The sequence below is a fragment of the Dryobates pubescens genome, chromosome 33, assembly GCF_014839835.1.
Source record: "Dryobates pubescens isolate bDryPub1 chromosome 33, bDryPub1.pri, whole genome shotgun sequence".
NCBI classification, from domain to species: Eukaryota; Metazoa; Chordata; class Aves; order Piciformes; family Picidae; genus Dryobates; species Dryobates pubescens.
This window is the reverse complement of record NC_071644.1, coordinates 6,208,064-6,229,417: the sequence shown is the minus strand read 5'-3', so window position 1 is coordinate 6,229,417 and position 21,354 is coordinate 6,208,064. Positions and strand designations below refer to the sequence as shown.

Below are 21,354 nucleotides of genomic sequence, written 5' to 3'. Positions count from 1 at the left end.
TTTCTACTGCTTAACACTGGTGGGGATGAATTTCTGGAATGCTATGGATTCTCAAAGGCTTTCAGCCACGCTGATCAAGCCCAGCAGTTTCTCTACAAAGCAAAACAACACTAAAAACCATTTTGACACCCAGGGTCAGCTGAGACATACAGACTCATATAAAAAAACACCTCTCTGGCCAGTTTGGCTCAGAGCTGTGCAGGAAAAGGAGCTGCAGGGTTGGATTAATGAAGAGAATATGGAGAGTCAGCTGTGAAAGCCAAGACTGGGAGCTGCCATGGCTGCTGCTTTACAGACAGACCATAATTCCCCAGCTCACCACAACACAACCCATGAGGGGCTGAACCATTTTACTGCCAAAGCAGTCACAGCAAGTTTCACTGCAGGCAGGAGGAACCCCACTGGAGTGGGGTCAAACCTCATGCAAAAGCCAAACCTGTCATGGCACTGAACATCCTCCCAAAGACCCTCCCAGAGATGCTGCTGTGTTACCTTCAGGTTCAGGGTTAAGTCACACAGTTAACAGAATGACTTAGAAGAATAGATGAACAAACCCACTGTTATAGATGTGACCAGAAACTTTCACCTGGAGCCATCTGTAACACCCACCAAAGGAAGGATCTTCAGGAAGGCCTCTATCAAGTAACGTGCAGGGAGAGAGAGAGAAGCCACCTCTGCTTTGGAAGGACAGGGATCATGAGCCTAACTCCCAGCTTCTCCTCAGCTGTCATTTACAATCAGTAGCAAATCACAGATGCTGCAAACAGATCTCCACTTTACTACCAGTGCCTCACTTGTTGACTGCTGCCTATCCCCAAAGCATCCTCTCCCATACCTCCCTTACTGACATCCAGAGGGGCAGAGCCAAGAGAAGCGTTTCTGACTTCGCCACATTCACTTGAAATCAGATGAATCCCTCCAGGAAAAAAAGGCAAGCCAGGTAGCACTAACAAATCCAAACAATCAGGCTGCTCACAAAGGAGCTGGCAGGCAGAGAGGCAGCACAGGGAACCTCTGATTAATGAAATTACAAATCAAACCATGCTCTCTGCAAGGCCTTTCTGCTTCGCTTGACACCAACCCCGGGGACATTTCACTTCTCTGCTGGCGCAAGCTCCTTTGCCAGCGGTTTAACACAGACCACTAGATTGGGGAACAACAGAGGGCTGAGATCTCCAAAGGACTTTCAACATCACCATGAAATCCTTTCCATGTTCATCTTTCAGACAGAATATTAAAAGCCTTCGTCGAGCTCGCCCCAAAGAGAGCGCAACGCCACCAGGCAGAGAGGCGGGGGGGAAAAAACACCACAAAGCCAACAAACTGCTGAGAACACAACAAATTGGTGAGGGAAGCAAAAGAGAGAGGAGAGAACTCAACAAACCCAAACCAGCAGGACCTGCTCCAGCTGCTTACCTGCTGCTCCCAAGCCCACGTCGACGCTGCTCCTCTTGAATTCACAGCGGCTCTGGGTCTCTGGCATAACGAGCTGCCGGCTCTGATGCAGGTTGGAGATGATAGTGGAGAGGTCGTTATCACGGCTGCAACAGAGCAGAAAAAGCACCAAGTTAAGGAAATCCTATTTGCCACCACACCACTGATGCATTTGTGTGTGTGTGTGTGTGCATGCACAGGATTCTTTTGTTTGCCCCCCGACGCAGCTGTATTTCAAGCGACAATTCCCCCACCCCACCCCCCAACACCTCCTACCCACCGGGTTCCTAGGTAACCTCCTCTAGTTTTGGGGAGCTAAGCACTTCCCAAACAGTGCTCTCATTTCCCATCAAAGGGCTCTGCAGCTGCCACAGCTCCTGATTTTCAGTTTTGCCAGATATAACTTGCGTGGGCCAGGACTTGCATCTCAGATGGAAAAACTGAAAGTGTAGGAATTGGCAGATTCTGCTCCAGAATTAATAGGAAACTTGAACTGAAGGAACTGATAGTTTTCAATCAGTTGCCACCCCTTCTATTCTTGAACAACAAGTGTGAAGTTTTTTCCCCATTCCATCACTGCTGGACCACAAGAGTCCCTTTTATTCACTTGAGTCATAGTTTTCTCTGGGTTTTTCTTTTTCCTTCAAGACAAAGCCACCAGCAGCAGCAGCAGCATGGCTCAGAGCTGAGGGGACAGATGCTTACTAACAAAACTCATTTTCAGCTCTGCACTCTAAGAGATCCTGAAACAATGCTCTCTTCCTTCTGGGGAAAAGAGAATCCATTAGAATAGAATAGAATTAACCAGGATGGAAAAGACCTTCGAGATCAAGTCCAACCTATCACCCAACACCATCTAAGCAACTAAACCATGGCACCAAGTGCCTCATCCAGGCTCCTCTTAGACACTTCCAGTGATGGGGACTCCACCACCTCCCTGGGCAGCACATTCCAAGGGCCAATCTCTTTTTCTGGGAGAATTTCTTCCTCACCTCAGGCCTAAGCTTCCCCTGGCACAGCTTGAGACTGTGGCCTCTTGTTCTGGTGCTGCTTGCCTGGGAGAAGAGACCAACCCCCACCTGCCCACAACCTCCCTTCAGGTAGTTGTAGAGAGCAGTAAGGTCTCCCCTGAGGAGCAGTTCAGCATTATTTTGCCTGCTACCCTGGCAGCAGCTTTGCTGCTAAGTAGGCTAAGTTTAGTCTTTTTTTTTCCCCCCTTTACCTCTTTCTTCTCTGAAGACGGAGAACACAAAATAGACATTGACTGTAGCAGATACTGCAGTTCAGCTGGCAAATGTTTTTTGCTTGCAAACCCTTTCTCCACTTGCAAAACATTTCTGAATAAAGGAGATACAAACACTGAAGAGGGAGAACAAGCTGAAAACATTGACACCAGGCTGAATGAAGTGCTGGAATCCCTCTGCCTTTTGTTGGCACTACATCCTTCTAGGACAAGGTGCTTGCCCCAAGCTGAATGTGGCAATTTTCCTTCCTCCCCCTCTTTCCAAATGGAAGATGACAGCCAGGAGAACTGGAGACACTCACAAATAAATAGCAGGTATCAGACACCTTGCCCTCCCTTCCCACAGCCACAGCCTCTACTCCTATCCCCATCCCTCCCAACCTCTACTCACGTGACAAGAGCACCCACTCTGTGCTGTGGGGACACACAGCTCGTGACCACCACCACCACCACCACCACCTCAGTGTCCTCACCTGGGACCAGCAGAACTACCCAGAGGGTGCATTAGCTGCAGAATTACCTAGCAATGATCTTCCTTTAAATATCCCCCCTCTTATCCGCCCCCACCTCCTCCCCACCTGCTGCACCCCCCCACCTCCTGGCTCCCAGCACCAGCCCCAGGAGCAGATCTGCTCAGATGCTGCAGAGAGCCCATCCCTGGTGCAGGAGCAGGGCTAATCTGTCGTCTAGCTCCCTGCTAATCAGATAAGTTTATGACAGAAAGTCTTTAGACAGAGGTACTTTCAGCGGCCGTCTGGCTCCAGATTTTCACAAGATGCGAGCAGACAAACCCAGACTCTCATTTCAGCAGCTGCTGGCATCTTCCCTGCTGCTTCCCCCCACACACACACACCCCACCCAACCCAACCACTGAGCCAGGATGCTGGGATCCCAAAGCCTCTGAGCACCCAGTGCATCTTCCTCCGCTAAACCAGTTCAGATTCCTCCTTATGCAAGCAGAAGGCTAATTACTTAAGCAAGCCCACAGGTGAGTGGGAAGCCCATTTCTCCTGTGCCAAGCAGTTTTGGGTCTTATCCTCTTTTAGCTGCCACCTTTAAGATGCATTATGCAAACATTTTGGTGTCTTAAGTCATTTATGGGATTAATGTGAAGTGATTATCAGTTCTTTTTAATCATGCCAATCAATAACTGGATGTCAGGGACAGAGGACAAATGCAGATAAACGCTGCCATCAGCACAACGCCGGGGAAAGGGCGGAGGAGAGGAGCCAGGAGTGCAGAGGGAGAAAGGCAGGGAGTAGGAAGAGAAAAATGGGATAATTACATCTTTGCATTTGCACAGTGCCTTGCATCCCAATCGAGCCCAGAGCACCTCTGATGTGTAAACAGGTTAAGAGAGCTGGGAGAAGGAATTGTTGCGCCCACCACTCAACCTGCCGCTGCCTCTCTTTCCTGCTGAGGAGCAGGGCAGCTCCCTGACTTCACTTCATTCTGCAAACCACAGGAGTGAGTGGAGAGCACCCAGACACAGCCCACCAGAGCTAAAGCCAGGGGCCCTAGGTGGAAGGAAACGTCACCCTGCCAGAAGCGCTGTTTTCCTTCCCACCGAAACCCTGTGTGCTCAAGAGATTTCACAGGCCTTGAACGTGAAATTCATCCTTCACACAAAGGTGCATTAGCAAGTCATGGCTCTACTCATGAGCAGATACCACGGGGCTGAGAGGTGCTCCACAGGCTTTGAATCCAACTCAAGTCTACCCACACAACCAGGCAGGATCCCAGGAAAACATGACTTTGCTGGAATACTTCTGCAGAAGGCAAACTGAACACCAAGGTGACATTCAGAGGAAAAGGGAGGGGAAAAAAAACACCCCAAAAGACTACAGGGATAAAGCAAACAGGCTGAGACAGCTTTTAACACATCAAACTGGCCCCAAGAGTTGTTCTCTCTGCCTGAGTGCATGGGAGGTTTGAAGCAGAGGTTGCTTTGCCGTTCCAGCCTTGTCCTACACGCGGCACAAAGGGCTCCGAGCTGCAGCTCAGTCTTAGCAGGAGAAAACAGAGAGGGGATGTGAAGCAGAGCTGCTCAGGAGAAGCTGAGCTACCTTCCTGCAGAGGTGAAGACCTCCTGCATTTTTTAATGCCCAACTGACCCCAGCAAATGTAGCTCCACACAGCTACAGCCAGACGCTCTGAGGACCCTTTAATAAGGGACACACTTGTAAGGGACTCTGTGGAGTCTCCTTCCCTGCAGAGATTCCAAACCCACCTGGACATTGTGACCCTGGGCAACCTGCTCTGGGTGACCCTGCCTTAGCAGGAGGGTTGGAGGATCATTTCCTAGCTTCTAATGTCTCCTGAACCCACCACTTCTCTTACAGAGAGTGCTCCATCCTCAACACCCATCCTAACTCCGTGACTCCAGAGACACTTGGTGCAGGCCAAGCACAGCAGCTCTCACTGCACAGCTGCCATTCTGCTCTGCAGACATTCTTGCCAACAGAACTGGCACACAGGAGGTTCCATACACACAGAAGGAAAAAACTCTTCACTTAGAGGGGGGCAGAGCACTGGAACAGGCTGCTCAGAGAGTCTCTCCAGAGGCATTCCAAACCCACCTGGATGATTTACTCTAGGGGATCCTGCTTTAGATGATCTTAAATCACACACTCCTGTGTGATTTACTCTAGGGGATCCTGCTCTAGGTGATCTTTTGAGGTCCCTTCCAAACCCTAAAACTGTGATTCTGTGCCTAGGTGATCACAGAGGACCCTTCCAAACCCCACCATTCCTTGATTCTATCACTGAAGATCCTTCCCTTACAGGGAATAGAACAAACAGAAGGCTGCCCAAGCTTGCAGGAGCTCAGGTCAAGCTCCAGAACATGCATTTTGTGTATACTGGTTTCCCCAACATGGTTGTGGTGCTGAGGGACATGGTTTAGGGGTAGTGGTGAGATTGGGAGCTCCAGGTGAGTGGTTGGACTCGACAATCTCCAAGGTCTCTTCCAACCTCAACACTTCTATGTGGTTGTACCTAACACCTGGCTGCTTGGTCTGGCACAGCAACTAACTCACAACTGAAGGCAGGGACAAGGCAATCATAGAATCAATAAGGGTGGAAAAGGCCTCAGAGATTATCAAGTCCAACCTATCACCCAACACCTCCTGACAACTAAACCATGGCTCCAAGTGCCACATCCAATCCCCTCTTGAACACCTCTAGGGACGGTGACTCCACCACCTCCCTGAAGAGAGCAATGTGGTCTCCCCTGAGCCTCCTCTTCTCCAGGCTAAGCAACCCCAGCTCCCTCACCCTCTCTACAACTCTTGCTCTCTACAACTACCTGAAGGGAGGTTGTGGACAGGTGGAGGTTGGGCTCTTCTCCCAGGCAAGCAGCACCAGAACAAGAGGACACAGTCTCAAGTTGTGCCAGGGGAGGTTTAGGCTGGAGGTTAGGAGGAAATTCTACACAGAGTGATTGCCCATTGGAATGGGCTGCCTGGGGAGGTGGTGGAGTCACCATCACTGGAGGTGTTCAGAAGGAGACTTGATGGGGTGCTTGGTGCCATGGGTTAGTCAATTAGGTGGTGTTGGATTGGTTGATGGGTTGGACTCAATGATCTTGAAGGTCTCTTCCAACCTGGTCTATTCTGTGTATTCTATGTTGCATGGTTTAGTTGATTAGGTGGTGTTGGATAATAGGTTGGACTCGATGATCTTGAAGGTCTCTTCCAACCTGGTCTATTCTATGTATTCTATGCTGCATGGTTTAGTTGATTAGGTGGTGTTGGATAACAGGTTGGACTCAATGATCTTGAAGGTCTCTTCCAACCTGGTCTATTCTATGTATTCTATGTTGCATGGTTTAGTTGATTAGGTGGTGTTGGATAATAGGTTGGACTCAATGATCTTGAAGGTCTCTTCCAACCTGGTTTATTCTATTCTATTCTATTCTCTCCTCACAGGGCTGTGCTCCAGACCTCTCCCCAGCCTCGCTGCCCTTCTCAGGACACATGCCAGCAGAGGCACAACTCCTGCATGACCTCAGTGGCAAGGAGCCTGCATGAAGGAGCCTGGAGAAGACCAGTCCTCCGCAGGCAGAGATTCCCCCATGCGTGTGCTGAAGCCACTAATTCCACCCAGGTGCTCGCTTGCAGCCCCAGCAGGGCAGAGTCAAGCTCTGGCTCTTCCTTTGTCTTGCCTCCCAGGCTGTGCTGGGTGGCTGCTAATGCAGGCAGGGCTGGGCCCTGCAGTGCCACATGCACACACAATCAGATTAGAGGTCTGAGCCCTTCCAGGAGCATAATATTATATTTTAAAAACCGGATTAGAGAGAAGGGGGCTTGAGCAAGATACAGATCTCCTGAAAGGTCAAGGAGGAGACAAATAGCCTTCTGTAGGGCTGCAGGTTGCCATGGCAACATCCAGTTTGCATGGGGTTTGGTAATTAATGGTTGGGGGACCTGCAGTAACACAGGTATGCTTCCAGGCAGCTGGGGAACATCTTCTGAGGCACTTCCGTCTCGGAGCAGCAAGTTCTGCTCTGGCAGTGAAATGAAGGGTAGAACATGGGAGTTCTCACTGTCAGGGGAACCTGCTTTAGCAGAGGGTTGGACTAGGTGATCTCCAGAGGTCCCTTCCAACCCCTGTCCCATTGGGATTCTGGGATTTGAGGGCATGTGGCTGGCTGGCCACAGCCCATTTGCTTTCAAGCTGGGAAGTGTCACTCAGTGCTACTGACAGTCCCCATGAGATCTACCTGAACATTCCTCACCATGAGAGTAGGGAGACATTGGAATCATCTCCCAAGGGAAGCAGTGGATTCCCCTACAGTGGATGGTTTTAAGCCTCAGCTTGCCAGGGGGCTGGGCCAGCTCAGTGCAACTCCGCTATCACCTAGACAGGTCGGAGCAGATGATCCTAGGGGACCCTTCCAGCCTGGCATCCTGTGGTGGTTCTGATACCTGGCTCAGGGTGATGGAAGCCCTGACCACAAGGCATTTTCTTCAGGTATTTTGCTATTTTGGTGGCAAAGTCTTAGAAAAGAGCTTGCAACACTACAAGAGCCTCCACTTCAAACCCCAGTGCACATTTACCCTGCATCCCCAAGGCTAACATCCACCCTGCCCTCTGTCTGAGCAATGAATCTAAACATGTCTAGTGAAGATAAGCCTCTGTTGCTGCTCTCTCTCACAGCTGATGTGCTGCTGCTCTCATTCTCTCTTTCAATCCACTGTCCTGCTTTGGCAACATCAGTGAGCAGCTGTGGAGGGGAGTAAAAGGCTAAAACACCAAAAGGCTCTCATGTGGCAAAGAAGTGTGTGATGACTGCTGATAAAGAAGCGAGATCCCATCTTCACCAAGATGTCCCTCCTGCTAAGAAATAAGCTTCAGTGGTTGAAGCCTCACCCCTGGAAGTGTTTAAGACCAGGCTGGAGGAGGCTTTTGAGCAACCTGGGCCAATGGTAGAGGGGCTGAAACTTGATTATCTTTAAGGTCCAACTCAAGCCATTCTATGAAAGGTAGCAGCTACTCAGCAGCACTGTAGCCCTCCAGGCCCAGTCTGCAGCTTTGAGAACAGCTGCAAGTGCCACAGACCTTGTCATGAGCCTCATGAGGGAGGCAATTCAACAAGGAGTAAAGCTGGCAGTGGGGATGTGTGCTTGTTGGATTCTGTGCTGCACACAGCACTGGAGAAGCAGGCATCCCACCAGAGATGCCATGCATCATCTGTCCTGGAGCCTTTGCCCTGCTGGTTTATCCACTGAAAAGAAGGTCCTAGGCTTTTGCAAGCTGCTTTCCATCCAACAGGATTCCTGTTCTGCCACTGGGCTCTGTCCTGCTGCCAAAGACAACAGCTGGCCAAGTGGCTGGATATTATCATGGCTTGGGCAATTTTCAAATCCTCCTGAAAAGAAGGCACAGGAGCAGCAGATCCACTTACCAGGGGTGCAGGAAAGCTGTGGGAAGGGTTCTGCCTAAGCCACAGCCAAGCCAGCAGCTCACTGATGCACCACAACTCAGGCCAAGCATGCTGCAAGCAGCAGCTGCAAAGCTCTAAGTTCAAATGATTCCTTTACCTGGATGCTACACAAAAAGGAAGCTGCTCTCTAACCTAATGGCCACCTGTCCTTGGAAGCTGTCTGCCAACACCTGACCTGTCACAGTGGCAAGCACAGCAAAGTGCAGCACAGCACAGGAGGTTTGTGCTGTAGGTTCCATGCCAGGTCTGGGAGCCAACAACAAAAAGCCTTGCTGGTCCCAAAGCCTCACCCCCAAACCCAATGAACATTGGTGCAGCCACCTGGGAGCGTGGTCAGGACAGCATGGGTAAGTCTGCAGCTCTGATGGTCCAGAATTCCCTGTCACATCCCAATGCTCTGAGAAGCCTGCTCTGCAAAGCAGCAATTTGATGCACTAATAACTAATGGCTGCAAAAATTACCACTGGAGGAAAACACAACCACCTTGCTAATGTCTCCATGAATGTTTTGATTGCTGCACTGTCTATGTTTAATGGAACTAACTGGGTCCCTCTGTCTCCTCCAAAAGCTGGTTGCTCTGATGAGACTTTCTGTAATGGCAGTATAATGGTCCACCAGTGGTCATTTGATAGCTGCTGCCAGGAAAAGGCACTCAGGAGGGAGAGGCAGTCACAGCAGCTGGTGGTGTCTGCCTGGGACAAGATGCCACAGCCATGCATTGACTCACTGGTGGAGTCCACACAGAAGCACCTGCAGGACAGCAGCTCAACAGCGGCGCTGGCATCTCTGGCACAGGCTGCAGGAGCATCATCATCTGGTCTGGCTATGAGCCACCACCTGGGCTCAAGGAAGAAGTCTATCACAGGGACTGCCACTGAACTGTCAGGTTTGCTAACTGTGGCCATCCCTTGGGATGCACAAATGAATCAGGAGCAAGCCCTTCCAGGGGAGCTGTGGCGAGCAGACATACAGCAATCCTCTGTGACTGACTTCTGGGAACAATCATCTGGGGGTTTTTTTTTGAGCAACATCTGCACCATAAGCCTCTGACTGACAGTGTTTGAAGCCAGAAGTCATTGCTGCAAGGCCCCTTCTGGTCTTGTCTTGTCCTCTGGTCCTCACACTGACCAGAATTTGAACCCTCACTTCAGTCACCCCTCCTCAGTTTCGGATATCCAACAACCAACCTCATCCCTTCCACCTGCAGAGAGTCACTTCCCCAGCCTGCCTCCGGAGCCAGCCCTGCCAGCACATCCTGCACAGTGACTTCCAGAGGAGACCAGACAAATGGGGCAGACACCTCAGTCCCTTGGCCCCTGAAGTGCTGGTAAGCAGAGAGATGCTGCCAAAAGCCTGAGCTGCCCTGCCCCTGTAGCACACCTGAGTGGAGCTGTGCCACCCTCGAGACCCTCGGGAGGTGACAACTTCCACTGCTGGTGAACCCAAGCCGGATCCAGACTGGGAGCAGTACCTTTTAAATGTGTTTCATTTACAGACATTAGCAGCAACTGCATCTTTAACAAGGAGAAGGATGAGGAGGCTAATGGATGGAGACAATTAACCAAAATATAAATCAGTGTCAGAGTCTCTGCATCTAGCAGAGGCAGCCAGGCGCCCGCAGGCTCCGGTGCCTCTTGCACCACGCTGCTCAAAGTGACTGCAAAGAGTGACTGCAGAGAGGGGGAGGGAGAGGGGAAGGAGAAAATTTGGCCAAAATTATGTTCAAGAGTGGCTGCCTTCCCCCCCCCCCCCGCCCTGTCTGCTGCAAAATAAGGAGGCGGCAGCAACACTGACCTCGGCACAAATGCCGTGCCCCATCCTCCTCACAGGCTGAGCCAGAGTGAGCCCTGCATGCCTCTTAGAGATTGGCCATCCTGCTGGCACCTCTGCCCGTGCCCCTGAGCTGCAAAATCACAGACAGCAACCTTCCAGTGCTCAGTGCCAGGCATACAGAAGAGCAGCTCACTCTGCAGAGGAGGTATTTCACCTGTGGTGCAGCACCACTCAGCAGTACCCACAAAAAAACACCACCACCCAGCAAGGCTGCTCCAGCTCCAGTGGTTAGAATATTTAGCATGAATTTGAAACTCAAGCTGTTGTTTTTCTGCTCCAATTTCCTGGCCAGACTTTGCTGGCATGGCAGTTAACCACTTTGTGCTGCTGTTCTCCACACACACACACACAGAGGGATGAACAGGGGCACCGTGTGAGTGGGAGGCATTAGACACCAAGAAGCAACCTGGTACTTCAGCAATAGGAGTTCCAGATATATCTGAGCTAAAAGAGAGGGAGTGATATTCTCAGCAGGCACAGAAAACTGCAAGACAGTTAGCTGAGGAAATGGTGAATTAATTTAGCACCAAACTGGGGTAAAGCCTTTCCCTAATTCTTCATCTAATCAAATCAAATCAAAGGTAAACTGGGGGAAACCCGGTGCAAAAGGCAGGCAGGCAGGCAAAGCAGGAGGCTGGTGCCAGGTCTGGAAGAGAGTGAGAGCCTCAGAAATGCAGCAGGGGAAGAAATAAAACTGAACAAAAATATTTCTTTTTAACTATGTTTCCCTGGCTCTGCATCCCCTTAACGATCACACAGTAAGTGCAGAGATGATATTAAATTCTCCTGATCAATACAGCTGCCATCAGCCTGGCCCGACCCCCTGCCCCTCCCCACCATAAAGAACAAGAAATCCAATATGCAAAAGGAGGAATGTCAGGGCTGGCAGAAGGAAGAAGAGACAAGGACATTGATTGAGGTAGGGCAAGGGGAGAGCAGCAAAGGTGTGCGCCCCATGCCTCCTCCTGGGTCACCCTGAGGAGCGCAAATGGGGATCCTGCTCCTTCCTCGCTCTCAGCCTGACTGCACAGCAGTCCACCTCAAGAGCCTGTTTCAGTGGTAGCCCCTGCTCAGCTTAACAGATCCACAGCCACTGTTTACTCTGCAGTGACTTCCTTCTGCACCCATTCCAGCCAGGAACCTGCCTGGCCAGGTGGACACACCAGGAATGATGATGGAATCACAGAACTGTTGCAGTTAGAGAAGACCTCTGAGATCACAGGGTGCAACCATCAACCCAACACCACCATGCCCACTGACCACATCCACAGGTTTGAACACCTCCAGGGATGGGGACTCCACCACCTCCCAGGGCAGCCTGTTCCAATGCCTGACCACTCCTGCAGAACTGAAATTTTCCCCAGTCTCCAACCTAAGCCTCCCCTGGTGCAACCTGAGGCCATTTCCTCTCATCCCATTGCTATTTACTTGGGAAAAAGAGACCAACACCTACCTTGCTCCAACCTCCTTTCAGAGAGCTGTAGAGCGAAGTCTCCCCTCAGCCTCCTTTTCTCCAGGCTAAACAACCCCACTTCCTTCAGCTGCTCCTCATAAGATTTGTTCTCCACAACCTTCAGCTGCTCCTCATAAGCTTTGTCCTTCAGACCCCTCAGCTGTTCCTCATAAGCTTTGTCCTTCAGACCCCTCAGCTGCTCCTCATCAGCTTTGTTCTCCAGACCCTTCAGCTGCTCCTCATGAGATCTGCTCTCCAGACCCTTCACCAGCTTTGTTGCCCTTCCCAAAGCCAAGAGCACTTTGAATGCCAGGGGACTTTGCACCTCCAGGGAGATGACAAAGTTGCCAGGACCTGCAGAAATGCTTTGGTTTTCTTCCCTTCTTCTCTATCAACTTCCTTCTCCTCACCACCTCCCCAAAAGCCAAGCTTCTGGTGCCTGGATCAAACCAGTGTCACCACCAGGCTCTTGGCAGAGTCGTTTAGCACCAGGCAGACAGCGTGGCTCAGGGCTACCCAAACTGGAGCACACACCCAGGGAGAGGACCAGCATGTAAATCAGCCAGCAACTATGTGAAGGGAATAATGAGCTTTTTATGGGAGCCATTAAAAGGAAAACCCAGATTGGGCTATAAATACTGCTGCATCATTACAGCTCTGAGAAACAACCTTATGTAACAGCACAGCTCTGGAGGGATGGCAGGACTGGGGTCAACCAAGCACTCAAAGGCTCTCCTGGTGGTTTTTAGCTAGCTTTTGTGGGTGGGGGTTTTTTTTTAAGCCCAGAACAAACCTGGGCCCTGATTTCCAAAGGAATTATGTGCACTCCAGTGCAGCCCCTGGGAAAAATAAAGACACCTTCTGTCTCCCTGCTATGTGTAAATCTGGGGCTCATTGAAAGGACCCAGAAAGACAAGAGATGAGCTTGGGACTGCTGCTTCAAGACCTGACCACATCTCCCACATGAAATGCCACCACTATCACTGCTTCTCCCTCCACCTGCAGTGTCCAGCCACTGTTTAATCACACATTCATTGATTTTAAGCCCCAGAAGGGACTCTTCTGTCTACCTTGCCTGACCTCCTGCACACAACCTGTCAGGAGCTCACCCTCTTGTGCTCCCAGTTAATAATGGCTGCTCAGAACGATGAACCTGTGTCTGTGCCCAGCAGGGAGCGAAGAGAAACCCTCCGGCTCCAAAGCCCAACCACGCTGAACTGAGTGCTCTGGGTGGAGAAGCAGCTGTGTTACTCCCAAGGATTGATGAATCCTCTCAGCCTCTTCCTTCCTGCCAGGGGGAGCTTTCCCACCCAGAAGTGAAAAAACCCAAAAGCACACTTCACAAGGTGACCACTCTGACTCCCTGCCACCCCTGCAGCACCATATCAGCACAGGAGTAACCATCCTCCTGCCTGGCGAAGCCTGAGAGTCATCTTGGGGATAAGAAACGGCGCAAAAGAACTTTCTCCTCTGCATGTCTTGGCTTGCCCTGCCATGGCCTTTGAGTGCAGAGGTCCTTGAGCAGCCAGGCAAGGTCACTGCCCCTGACACTCCCAGGCAGTAAAACCTAGGGTCACTGAGTCAGCAGAAAGAGAGGAGGGATGTGGATCAGGGAAAGCTCACAGCTCAGACCGCTCAAGGGCTCTTCTCCCCCCTCCCTCACTCCTGCTTACCACCTTGCACACAGCTCAAACCATCATCTCCCTCAGCACACAGCCAATACCTTCCCTCTCAGGCTGGTGGTGGACAGAAGAACCAGAGCAGGATAAGACATAAAGCTGGGCACAGGAGGATTTGGGTCAAGGATTTGAAGGCTCTGATCAGGTGTCTAATAGAGAAGTGGATGGGGCTGGGAGGGGGGTGCAAGGGGCAGCAGCAGAGCTTGCTGCACTGTTAAACAATAGGCAGCATGACCTGCTGACAGGCTGTGTCACTTTTCCATCAGAGACAGGCAGATAAGCCCCAGGCAAAGAAGCTGGATGCAAGCAAGCATATGTATGAGCAGCTCTGAGGAGCAGAGGGGCTGCCTCCTTCCTCCAGACCTCTCTGTGCCTTACCTCCTCTCCAGGACGTCTCTGGTGTAAGCTGGGCAGCCTCAGCTCCTCTGAACTGCCACAGGGCACATTGCTGGGAGGCAAGCTGCCTGCTGATGCCCTTGCTGGCTCCTTCTCCTTATCTCCCAAACTCACCTCTAGCTTCCCTATTTGCTGCACAAACCTGGACCCTGCATCTACCTGGTGACTGACAGCACTTGGATGAAATCTTGCTGTTGCTCTCCCCTCAGAAGGACATGAGACCCAGTACCCCCAGCTGGCAAGAAGCCTGAAGGTCCCTTCCAGACTCTTTCCTCCCATCTGCAATTTCTTCTTAGTGCAGATGTGCATCCAGCTACACACAGGACCAGCTGCACCACAAACTCACCCCAGTTCAGAAGGATCTTCCATAATGGTCCATCTTCATTGGCTCATCTGCCACAACCACTGCAAGTGCCTGCACAGTTTTCCTCTGAACATCCATCAACCCCCCCCACTATTGATCAGCCCCTCCCCATGCACAGGCTGCAGCTCACCTTGGCCACTAATGAAAGAAGTTTCACTAAGAGAACAATGAAAGCAACCACAGCAAGCAGAAATGCAGCTGGAGGGTTGGATGACACAAGTATTGTGAGTCAAGACACCCTGGGGCATCCCCACACTGCCCTTCCACTCCCTCCTCACCACACAAACCTTGCAAGTCAACCCCCAGTACTCCCTGCTTCACAGACCCCTTCCTCATCCTAGAGCATCAGAATCTCTCTCCCTTTTCCTTTCCATCACCTTCCCAGTGGCTCAGTGTGCTCCCAGGTGAATTTCCAAACCCCTCTCTCAGATTTCCAGTGGGTCAGTAGCAGCCACCTAACCATCCCTGCTTACCCCAAGTCCCTTGGTCTCCCATGCTGATCTCCAAACTCCTCTCAAAGGAAAAAGAAACACTTCTCAAACTCTCTTCCTTGCCAGAACCCAAGGCACACCCAACCTCACCCTCTAAGATAAGCAGCTGCTCCCACTGCATGCCTGCAAGTGCAGGGAAGGGCCAAAGGATTCTTCAACCCACAGCACCAGGCAGCCTGGAGGTCCTGATTTTCATACAATCAATAAGGTTGGAAAAGACCTCAGAGCTCATCAAGTCCAAGCTGTCACCCAACACCTCCTGACAACTAAACCGTGGCTCCCAGTGCCACATCCAATCCCTTTATGAACACCTCCAGGGACAGGGACTCCACCACCTCCCTGGGCAGCACATCCCAGTGGCCAATTACTCTTTCTGTGAAGAACTTTCTCCTCATCTCCAGCCTAAACAGCTTGAGACTGTGTCCTCTTGTTCAGGTGCTGCTTGCCTGGGAGAAGAGACCAACCCCCATCTGGCTGCAACCTCCCTTCAGGGAGTTGGAGAGAGCAATAAGGTCTCCCCTGAGCCTCCCCTTCTCCAGGCTCAGCAACCCCAGCTCCCTCAGCCTCTCCTCACAGGGTTTGTGCCTGACACAAGCTCCTGACACATTTTGTTTGGCACATTTTAGTAGCTCTCCAACCAGTGGGGCTTGTCCTGCTGACAGGCAGAGCATTCCCTGAAGTTTTGGGCTTGCCTAGATGCTGCGTTCCAACGTGCCTCAGTAACAAGACAAAATCAAACTGTTTTGCTCAGCCAATGAAAGGGAGATGTCACTGACACACAGCTGCTGTGCCTAATGGATGGAAGGCCTCTTTAAATATCCCAAATTCTCCTCATTTTCTCAATTCATTAAGCAGCCTGCTTTGAACTGATGAAATATTAAAAGTGCTCAGATGAGCCATTTGAAATGGGTGACAGGGTGGAAGTTCAGGCAGTGAACAGTGGGAAGTGATGATCCACAGGAATCATTCATATCCAGGGTACTAAGGACAAGGCAGATTTGAATCCTTTCCATTTCACAACAGGGTGTGAAGAGGGAGGTCAGCAAGCCTCCTGGCTCCAAAAACAGACCCCTTGAAGTCTGGATCCAACACACAATCTAAAAGCAGAAGGATGATTCTCTTTTCGCTGGCTGTGTGCAGCTGAAATGCTCCCCCCAAAACCCCAAGCAAGCTTATCACAGAACCACAGGATGTTAGGGCTTAGAAGGGACCTCCAGAGATCATCAAGTCCAAAGCAGGATCACCCAGGGCAGGCCACACAGGAACACATCCAGGTGGGTCTTGAAAGTGCCCAGAGAAGGAGACTCCACAACCTCTCTGGGCAGCCTGCTCCAGGGCTGCAGCACTCTCACAGGAAGGAAGTTTCTCCTCGTGTGGAGGTGGAACCTCCTGGGTTCTAGCTTGTACCCACTGTTCCTTGTCCCATCACTGGACACCACAGAAAAGAGCCTGGCACCTTCATCCTGACACCCACTCCTCAGATATTTACAGACATTGGTAAGATCCCCTCTCAGCCTTCTCCTCTCCAGGCTACACAGCCCCAGGGCTCTCAGGCTTTCCCCATAGGAGGAGAGAATGTTCAAGTCCCACAGTCATCCTCATGACTCTCCATTGGACTCTCTCCAGCAGATCCCTTATGTCTATCTCAAATATATCTCAAGGTCTTAAGATGCCTTCACAGGCCTGGTTTATCCACAATCTCCCCAGTTGCCCTCCAAAAGGTTCACTGCAGCCCCCTCCCACAACAGGTGACCACAGTGATGACCAGAGACGACCACGCACATGAAGAGGCTGCCCAGGGCAGTGCTGGAGTCCCCATCCCTAGAGGGGTTTTAAAGCCATCTGGATGTGGTGCTGAGGGCCATGGTTTAGTGGTGCCCTGGCAGCACTGGGTTAGCAGCTGGACTTGATGATCCTAAGGGTCTCTTCCAAACTGAACAACTCCATGAGTCTGCGGAACATCAGGCCCACGTGTGCCAGCACCTCCCATCTGATCTCAGTGTCTACACTTCCCAGCTTCACATGGATGCTTTGTGGGTGATCAAACACAAACAGAGCCAAGATTACTCTTATTTTTCACACAGAACTTGAGGCTTAGCTTCTTGGCTGAAGCTTCCCAAATGCTCTTCACTCTGACACAGACCATTCTTGTTCGTGGCTACCAACTACATGGATTTGCTGTGCATTTACTTTACTTCTCTTCTCCCAGCCAAACAAAAGAACACATCCATTTACTTGGGGGGCAGCTATTGTCTCAGGTCAAACAGGTATGTCACTGTTTGATGAGCAAACTGAGCTCACCCACCTGGAAAGTCTTTTCCTTCCAGCACATTGTCTCCACATAGCCAGCTCTTGACTGCCAACAGCAGTGGCATTAGCCAAGAGCTTCCTTGTATGCATTGGCTTTGCCTTCAGGAAGCATGTCCTGGTTCCCAGGTTGAACAGTGAAAAAGGGGAGAGCTCTTTGTGTATTCCACCAAAACGCTGCCTCAAGCATCTCAAAGCCACAGCAGAAATTCCACATCCCAAAGCCACAGCAGAAATGACCTGGAAGGGCTGAATTCAGCCTGGTGTTACCTAGGTGCCCTCCCCATCTCAGTGCAGGAGTCCTGGTTTAATACACTCTGGTATTTCACTGCTTTCTATAGCATCCAGCCAAGAGTCAGCTTCACAGCTGGCCTCCAAAGTCACCAAGACTCATGGAAACAGCTCTGCACACCTACACGCAGCTGGTAGCTCATCAGCCTGCTCTGCTCTGACTTGACTCAGATAGGCAAACCCCAGCTCATCCTGTTTGGTTCAGCTCACTATCAGCTTTTTCAGCTGGGGCTACAGCTTCAGGCCTGCTGTCTGCTGGTGTGGGGGCAGAACTCAGTGACTGACGTGGCAGGGTGAAGGCAGGTCCCCATTTGAAGGCACTCCTGTCCCTCTGCCACCGTCTGATCTTTCTGCTGGAACTCAAAGGTGCTTATCTGACAAACACCAGCTCTTTCAGCAGCAGATGCTAAAGACTGCAGGGCCTTCAGGGGTCACATCTAGCTTCCAGCTGCTAAAATCTTCTGGTGACCTTTTAGTACCTACTTCAAGTCTCCTAGATTAAAAAGCAAAAGCTTACTAGGAAAAAATAACCAACTAAACAGGCAGCCCAGCAGCCGCCCTGCATCAATCCCTGAAGGGCAGAGCAGCAGGATGCTCTGGTGCCTGTCACAAGGCTACCTGCATCACACAGCAACACTTCCTGCTGAGTCAGGCTCAGCCCTGACATGATCAGAACCATCTACTTTTCATTCCCCTCTCCTGCTTTCCTCTTCTCTCCCTGTGTATCTTTCCAAAGGAATGAGCTAAATCAATTCAGTTCCCTTTGGTTTGCTCCTCCTGTCCCATTTCCCATGTCTGTTCCCATGTCCCATTCCCATTGCATCTGCTTCTTCCCCTTAGCCTGATCTCTTTAATAGCCTTTTCCTTCTTGACTAACCTCTTCCAGTCCTCCTTAACTACAATTCTCTCAGCTGTACCACACAGACCAAACACAGACATGGAATAAACCAGGTTAAACTCAGTTCTGGCTGAGTAAGGGTTTATGCCAGGGTTCAAACTGGACACAATACTCCAGCTGTGGCCTCACCAGGGCAGAGTAGAGACAGAGGAAGAGAACTTCCCTCAACCTGCTGGCCCTGTTTTTCTTAATGCACCCCAGGAGGCCATTGCCCTTCTTGGCCATGAGGACACACTGCTGTCCCCTGGATAACTTACTGTCCACCAGGACTCCAAGGTCCTTCTCCACAGAGCTGCTTTCCAGCAGACCAACCCTTTATTTGTACTGGAACCTGTTGTTACTCCATGTTAAGCCACCTTTGACAGGGCAACACTAAACAACTCCTGACTCTGGTGGAAGCAGGGCTGGCTTAATTGCACTGACAGCATCTTGAAATTCTCAGGTGAGCAAAATGTTTATTCCACCCTGAGCTGCATCACTGCATGGTATTAAGATGCATGGCCTCTTATCTCTCTCTCACTCACCTCCCTGCAGCTCCCTCAAGACACCAAGTGGCAACAAGCAGAAGGGAAAAATCCTTTTCCTCCCCAGAACTCCTTTTTTATTCCACAATTTATTTTCATGAGATGCCTTTGCCTCAGCAAGGTAATCCTGCCTGTGGTGCTGAGCAGCTGTGACTCAGGGCTGGAATCAAGGGGAGCAGAGAGCAGGCAGCTTGTGGCAGAGCCCAGGCTTTAACCTGGTGTTTACTATTTCCAAATCTGACAGGCTAGTCTTGAAAGAAAAGGAGAAATGCATCATTTCCTGAGCAGCTCTGACACACTGCAGCAAATTATTCCAGGAACAGCTTGTCCATACCTTAAAAAGGTACTTTTAAAGGAAGACTACCTGTAAACAAAGCCTCAAACCTGGTTTAACTTCAAAGCTTAAAAGGGAAGGGAGCAAAGCACCTGGCAAAGGGAAGGAGAGATCCTAATCTTCCCTTTCAGGACAATTCCCCTATCTCCAGCTTTTTGGTTCTTTGGGTATAGAATGGTCTGTACCCAATTAAATGGCTTTTTTATCCAGGGCACTGCAGACAGCAGTTCTCAGGTGGGTAAATCCAATGAATCCAGGTATCCTCTGACAACTTGGAAAGGAAGATCAAAGGCAAAGCTGTGACAAAGAGGCAGGTAAATTAAGATGGCAGCTCTCAGATGTGCAGGATTTACAGCAGCATGGTGACTGTGTGTGCTCATGCACGTGTGGTGCACCCTAATGATTGCCTGGCATGGGTCTGGGGTGACCTCTGCAGCTCCCATGTGCTGAATTATGCAAGTCACTGAGAACAGAAGTCAGCTTGAATACTGTGTTGAGTTTTGGGCCACTCACTCCAGGAAGGACTCTGAGGTGCTGGAAAGGGTCCACAGAAGGGCAACAAAGCTGCTGAAGGGTCTGGAGAACAGGGCTGGTGAGGAGCAGCTGAGGGAGCTGGGGTTGTGCAGCCTGGAGAAAAGGAGGCTGAGGGGAGACCTCATTGCCCTCTGCAGCTCCCTGGCTTGGAGCCAGATGGGGTTTGAGCTCTTCTCCCAAGGAACAAGTAATAGGACATAGGAAACAGCTTCAAGTTGCACCAGGGGAGGTTTAGGTTAGACATGAGGAACAATTTCTTCACCAAAAGGGTGGTCAAGGCTGCCCAGGGCAGTGGTGGAGTCCCCATCCCTGGAGGATTGCAAAGCTGTGTGGAAGTGGTGCTGAGGGCCATGGTTTAGTGGTGCCCTGGCGGTGCTGGGTTCATGATTTCACTCAATGCTCTTACAGGTCTCTTCCAACCCAGATGACCCTGTGATCCTATGAGTCTAAACCTTTTCTGGCACCCCTTGATGTATTTCAGGTGTGCCAGATGATTCACAGAACCTGCAGCACTTGAGGCCACTTAGCTGCATGCAACCTTCTTCTCTACTGACACATAGGCACACAAACTCCTTTTGCCACACACCACCACATGTTGTTTTCTCCCAAAACAGCTGGCTGGGGATCATTCCTGCTAGCTGCACCAACCACTGAACCATTAACCATTGAACTGTTGATCGTTGGACTAACCACTGAACCTCCAAAGCAAAACTTCTCTTCCCAGGGGCAACCACTGAGAATTCCTCAGCTGTGGCTGGGTTCTGCACATTGGCCACAGCAACCCCAGGCAGTGCTACAGGCTGGGGTCAGAGTGGCTGAGAGCAGCCAGGCAGAGAGGGACCTGGCGGTGCTGGTTGATGGTAGGCTGAACATGAGCCTGCAGTGTGCCCATGTAGCCCAGAGGGCCAATGGCATCCTGGCCTGCATCAGGAACAGTGTGGCCAGCAGGAGCAGGGAGGTCATTCTGCCCCTGTACTCAGCACTGATCAGGGCAGTCCTGTGTCCAATTCTGGGCTCCTCAGGTTAGGAAGGATGTTGACTTGCTGGAAGGTGTCCAGAGAAGGGCAACAAAGCTGGGGAGGGGTCTGGAGCACAGCCCTGGGAGGAGAGGCTGAGGGAGCTGGGGTTGCTTAGCCTGCAGAAGAGGAGGCTCAGGGGAGACCTTCTTGCTCTCTGCAACTCCCTGAAGGGAGGTTGGAGCCAGGTGGGGGTTGGTCTCTTCTCCCAGGCAAGCAGCACCAGAACAAGAGGACACAGTCTCAAGTTGTGCCAGGGGAGGTTTAGGCTGGAGGTGAGGAAGAAGTTCTACACAGAGGAGGTGTTCAGGAGGAGACTTGATAGGGTGCTTGGTTGCATGGTTTAGTTGATTAGGTGGTGTTGGATGATAGGTTGGACTCAATGATCTTGAAGGTCTCTTCTAACCTGGTCTATGCTATGCTGTGCTGTGCTGTGCTGTGCTGTGCTGTGCTGTGCTGTGCTGTGCTGTGCTGTGCTATGCTGTGCTATGCTATTCCTCTGCCTAAACTAAAGGGAACAAACAGTTAAGCTGAGGAAGCCCAAGGAGTGGACTTGTTGACATCAACAAAAATCAGCCAGTTCTTTGAGTCTCTGCATTTGAAGTTCAGA

At 51.0% G+C, this 21,354-nt stretch overlaps 1 protein-coding gene across 6 annotated transcripts in view; it reads right to left on the bottom strand.

The window, feature by feature from the left end:
• The window catches only part of SAMD11 (sterile alpha motif domain containing 11), a 134,708-nt gene that overhangs the window by 61,640 nt on the left and 51,714 nt on the right, over window positions 1–21,354 (bottom strand). For all 6 annotated transcript variants that reach the window (XM_054175766.1, XM_054175767.1, XM_054175770.1 and 3 more), the window contains exon 5: window positions 1,417–1,541. In XM_054175766.1, coding sequence (XP_054031741.1) covers window positions 1,417–1,541 — 125 coding nt within the window. The remainder of the gene's footprint in view (window positions 1–1,416; window positions 1,542–21,354) is intronic.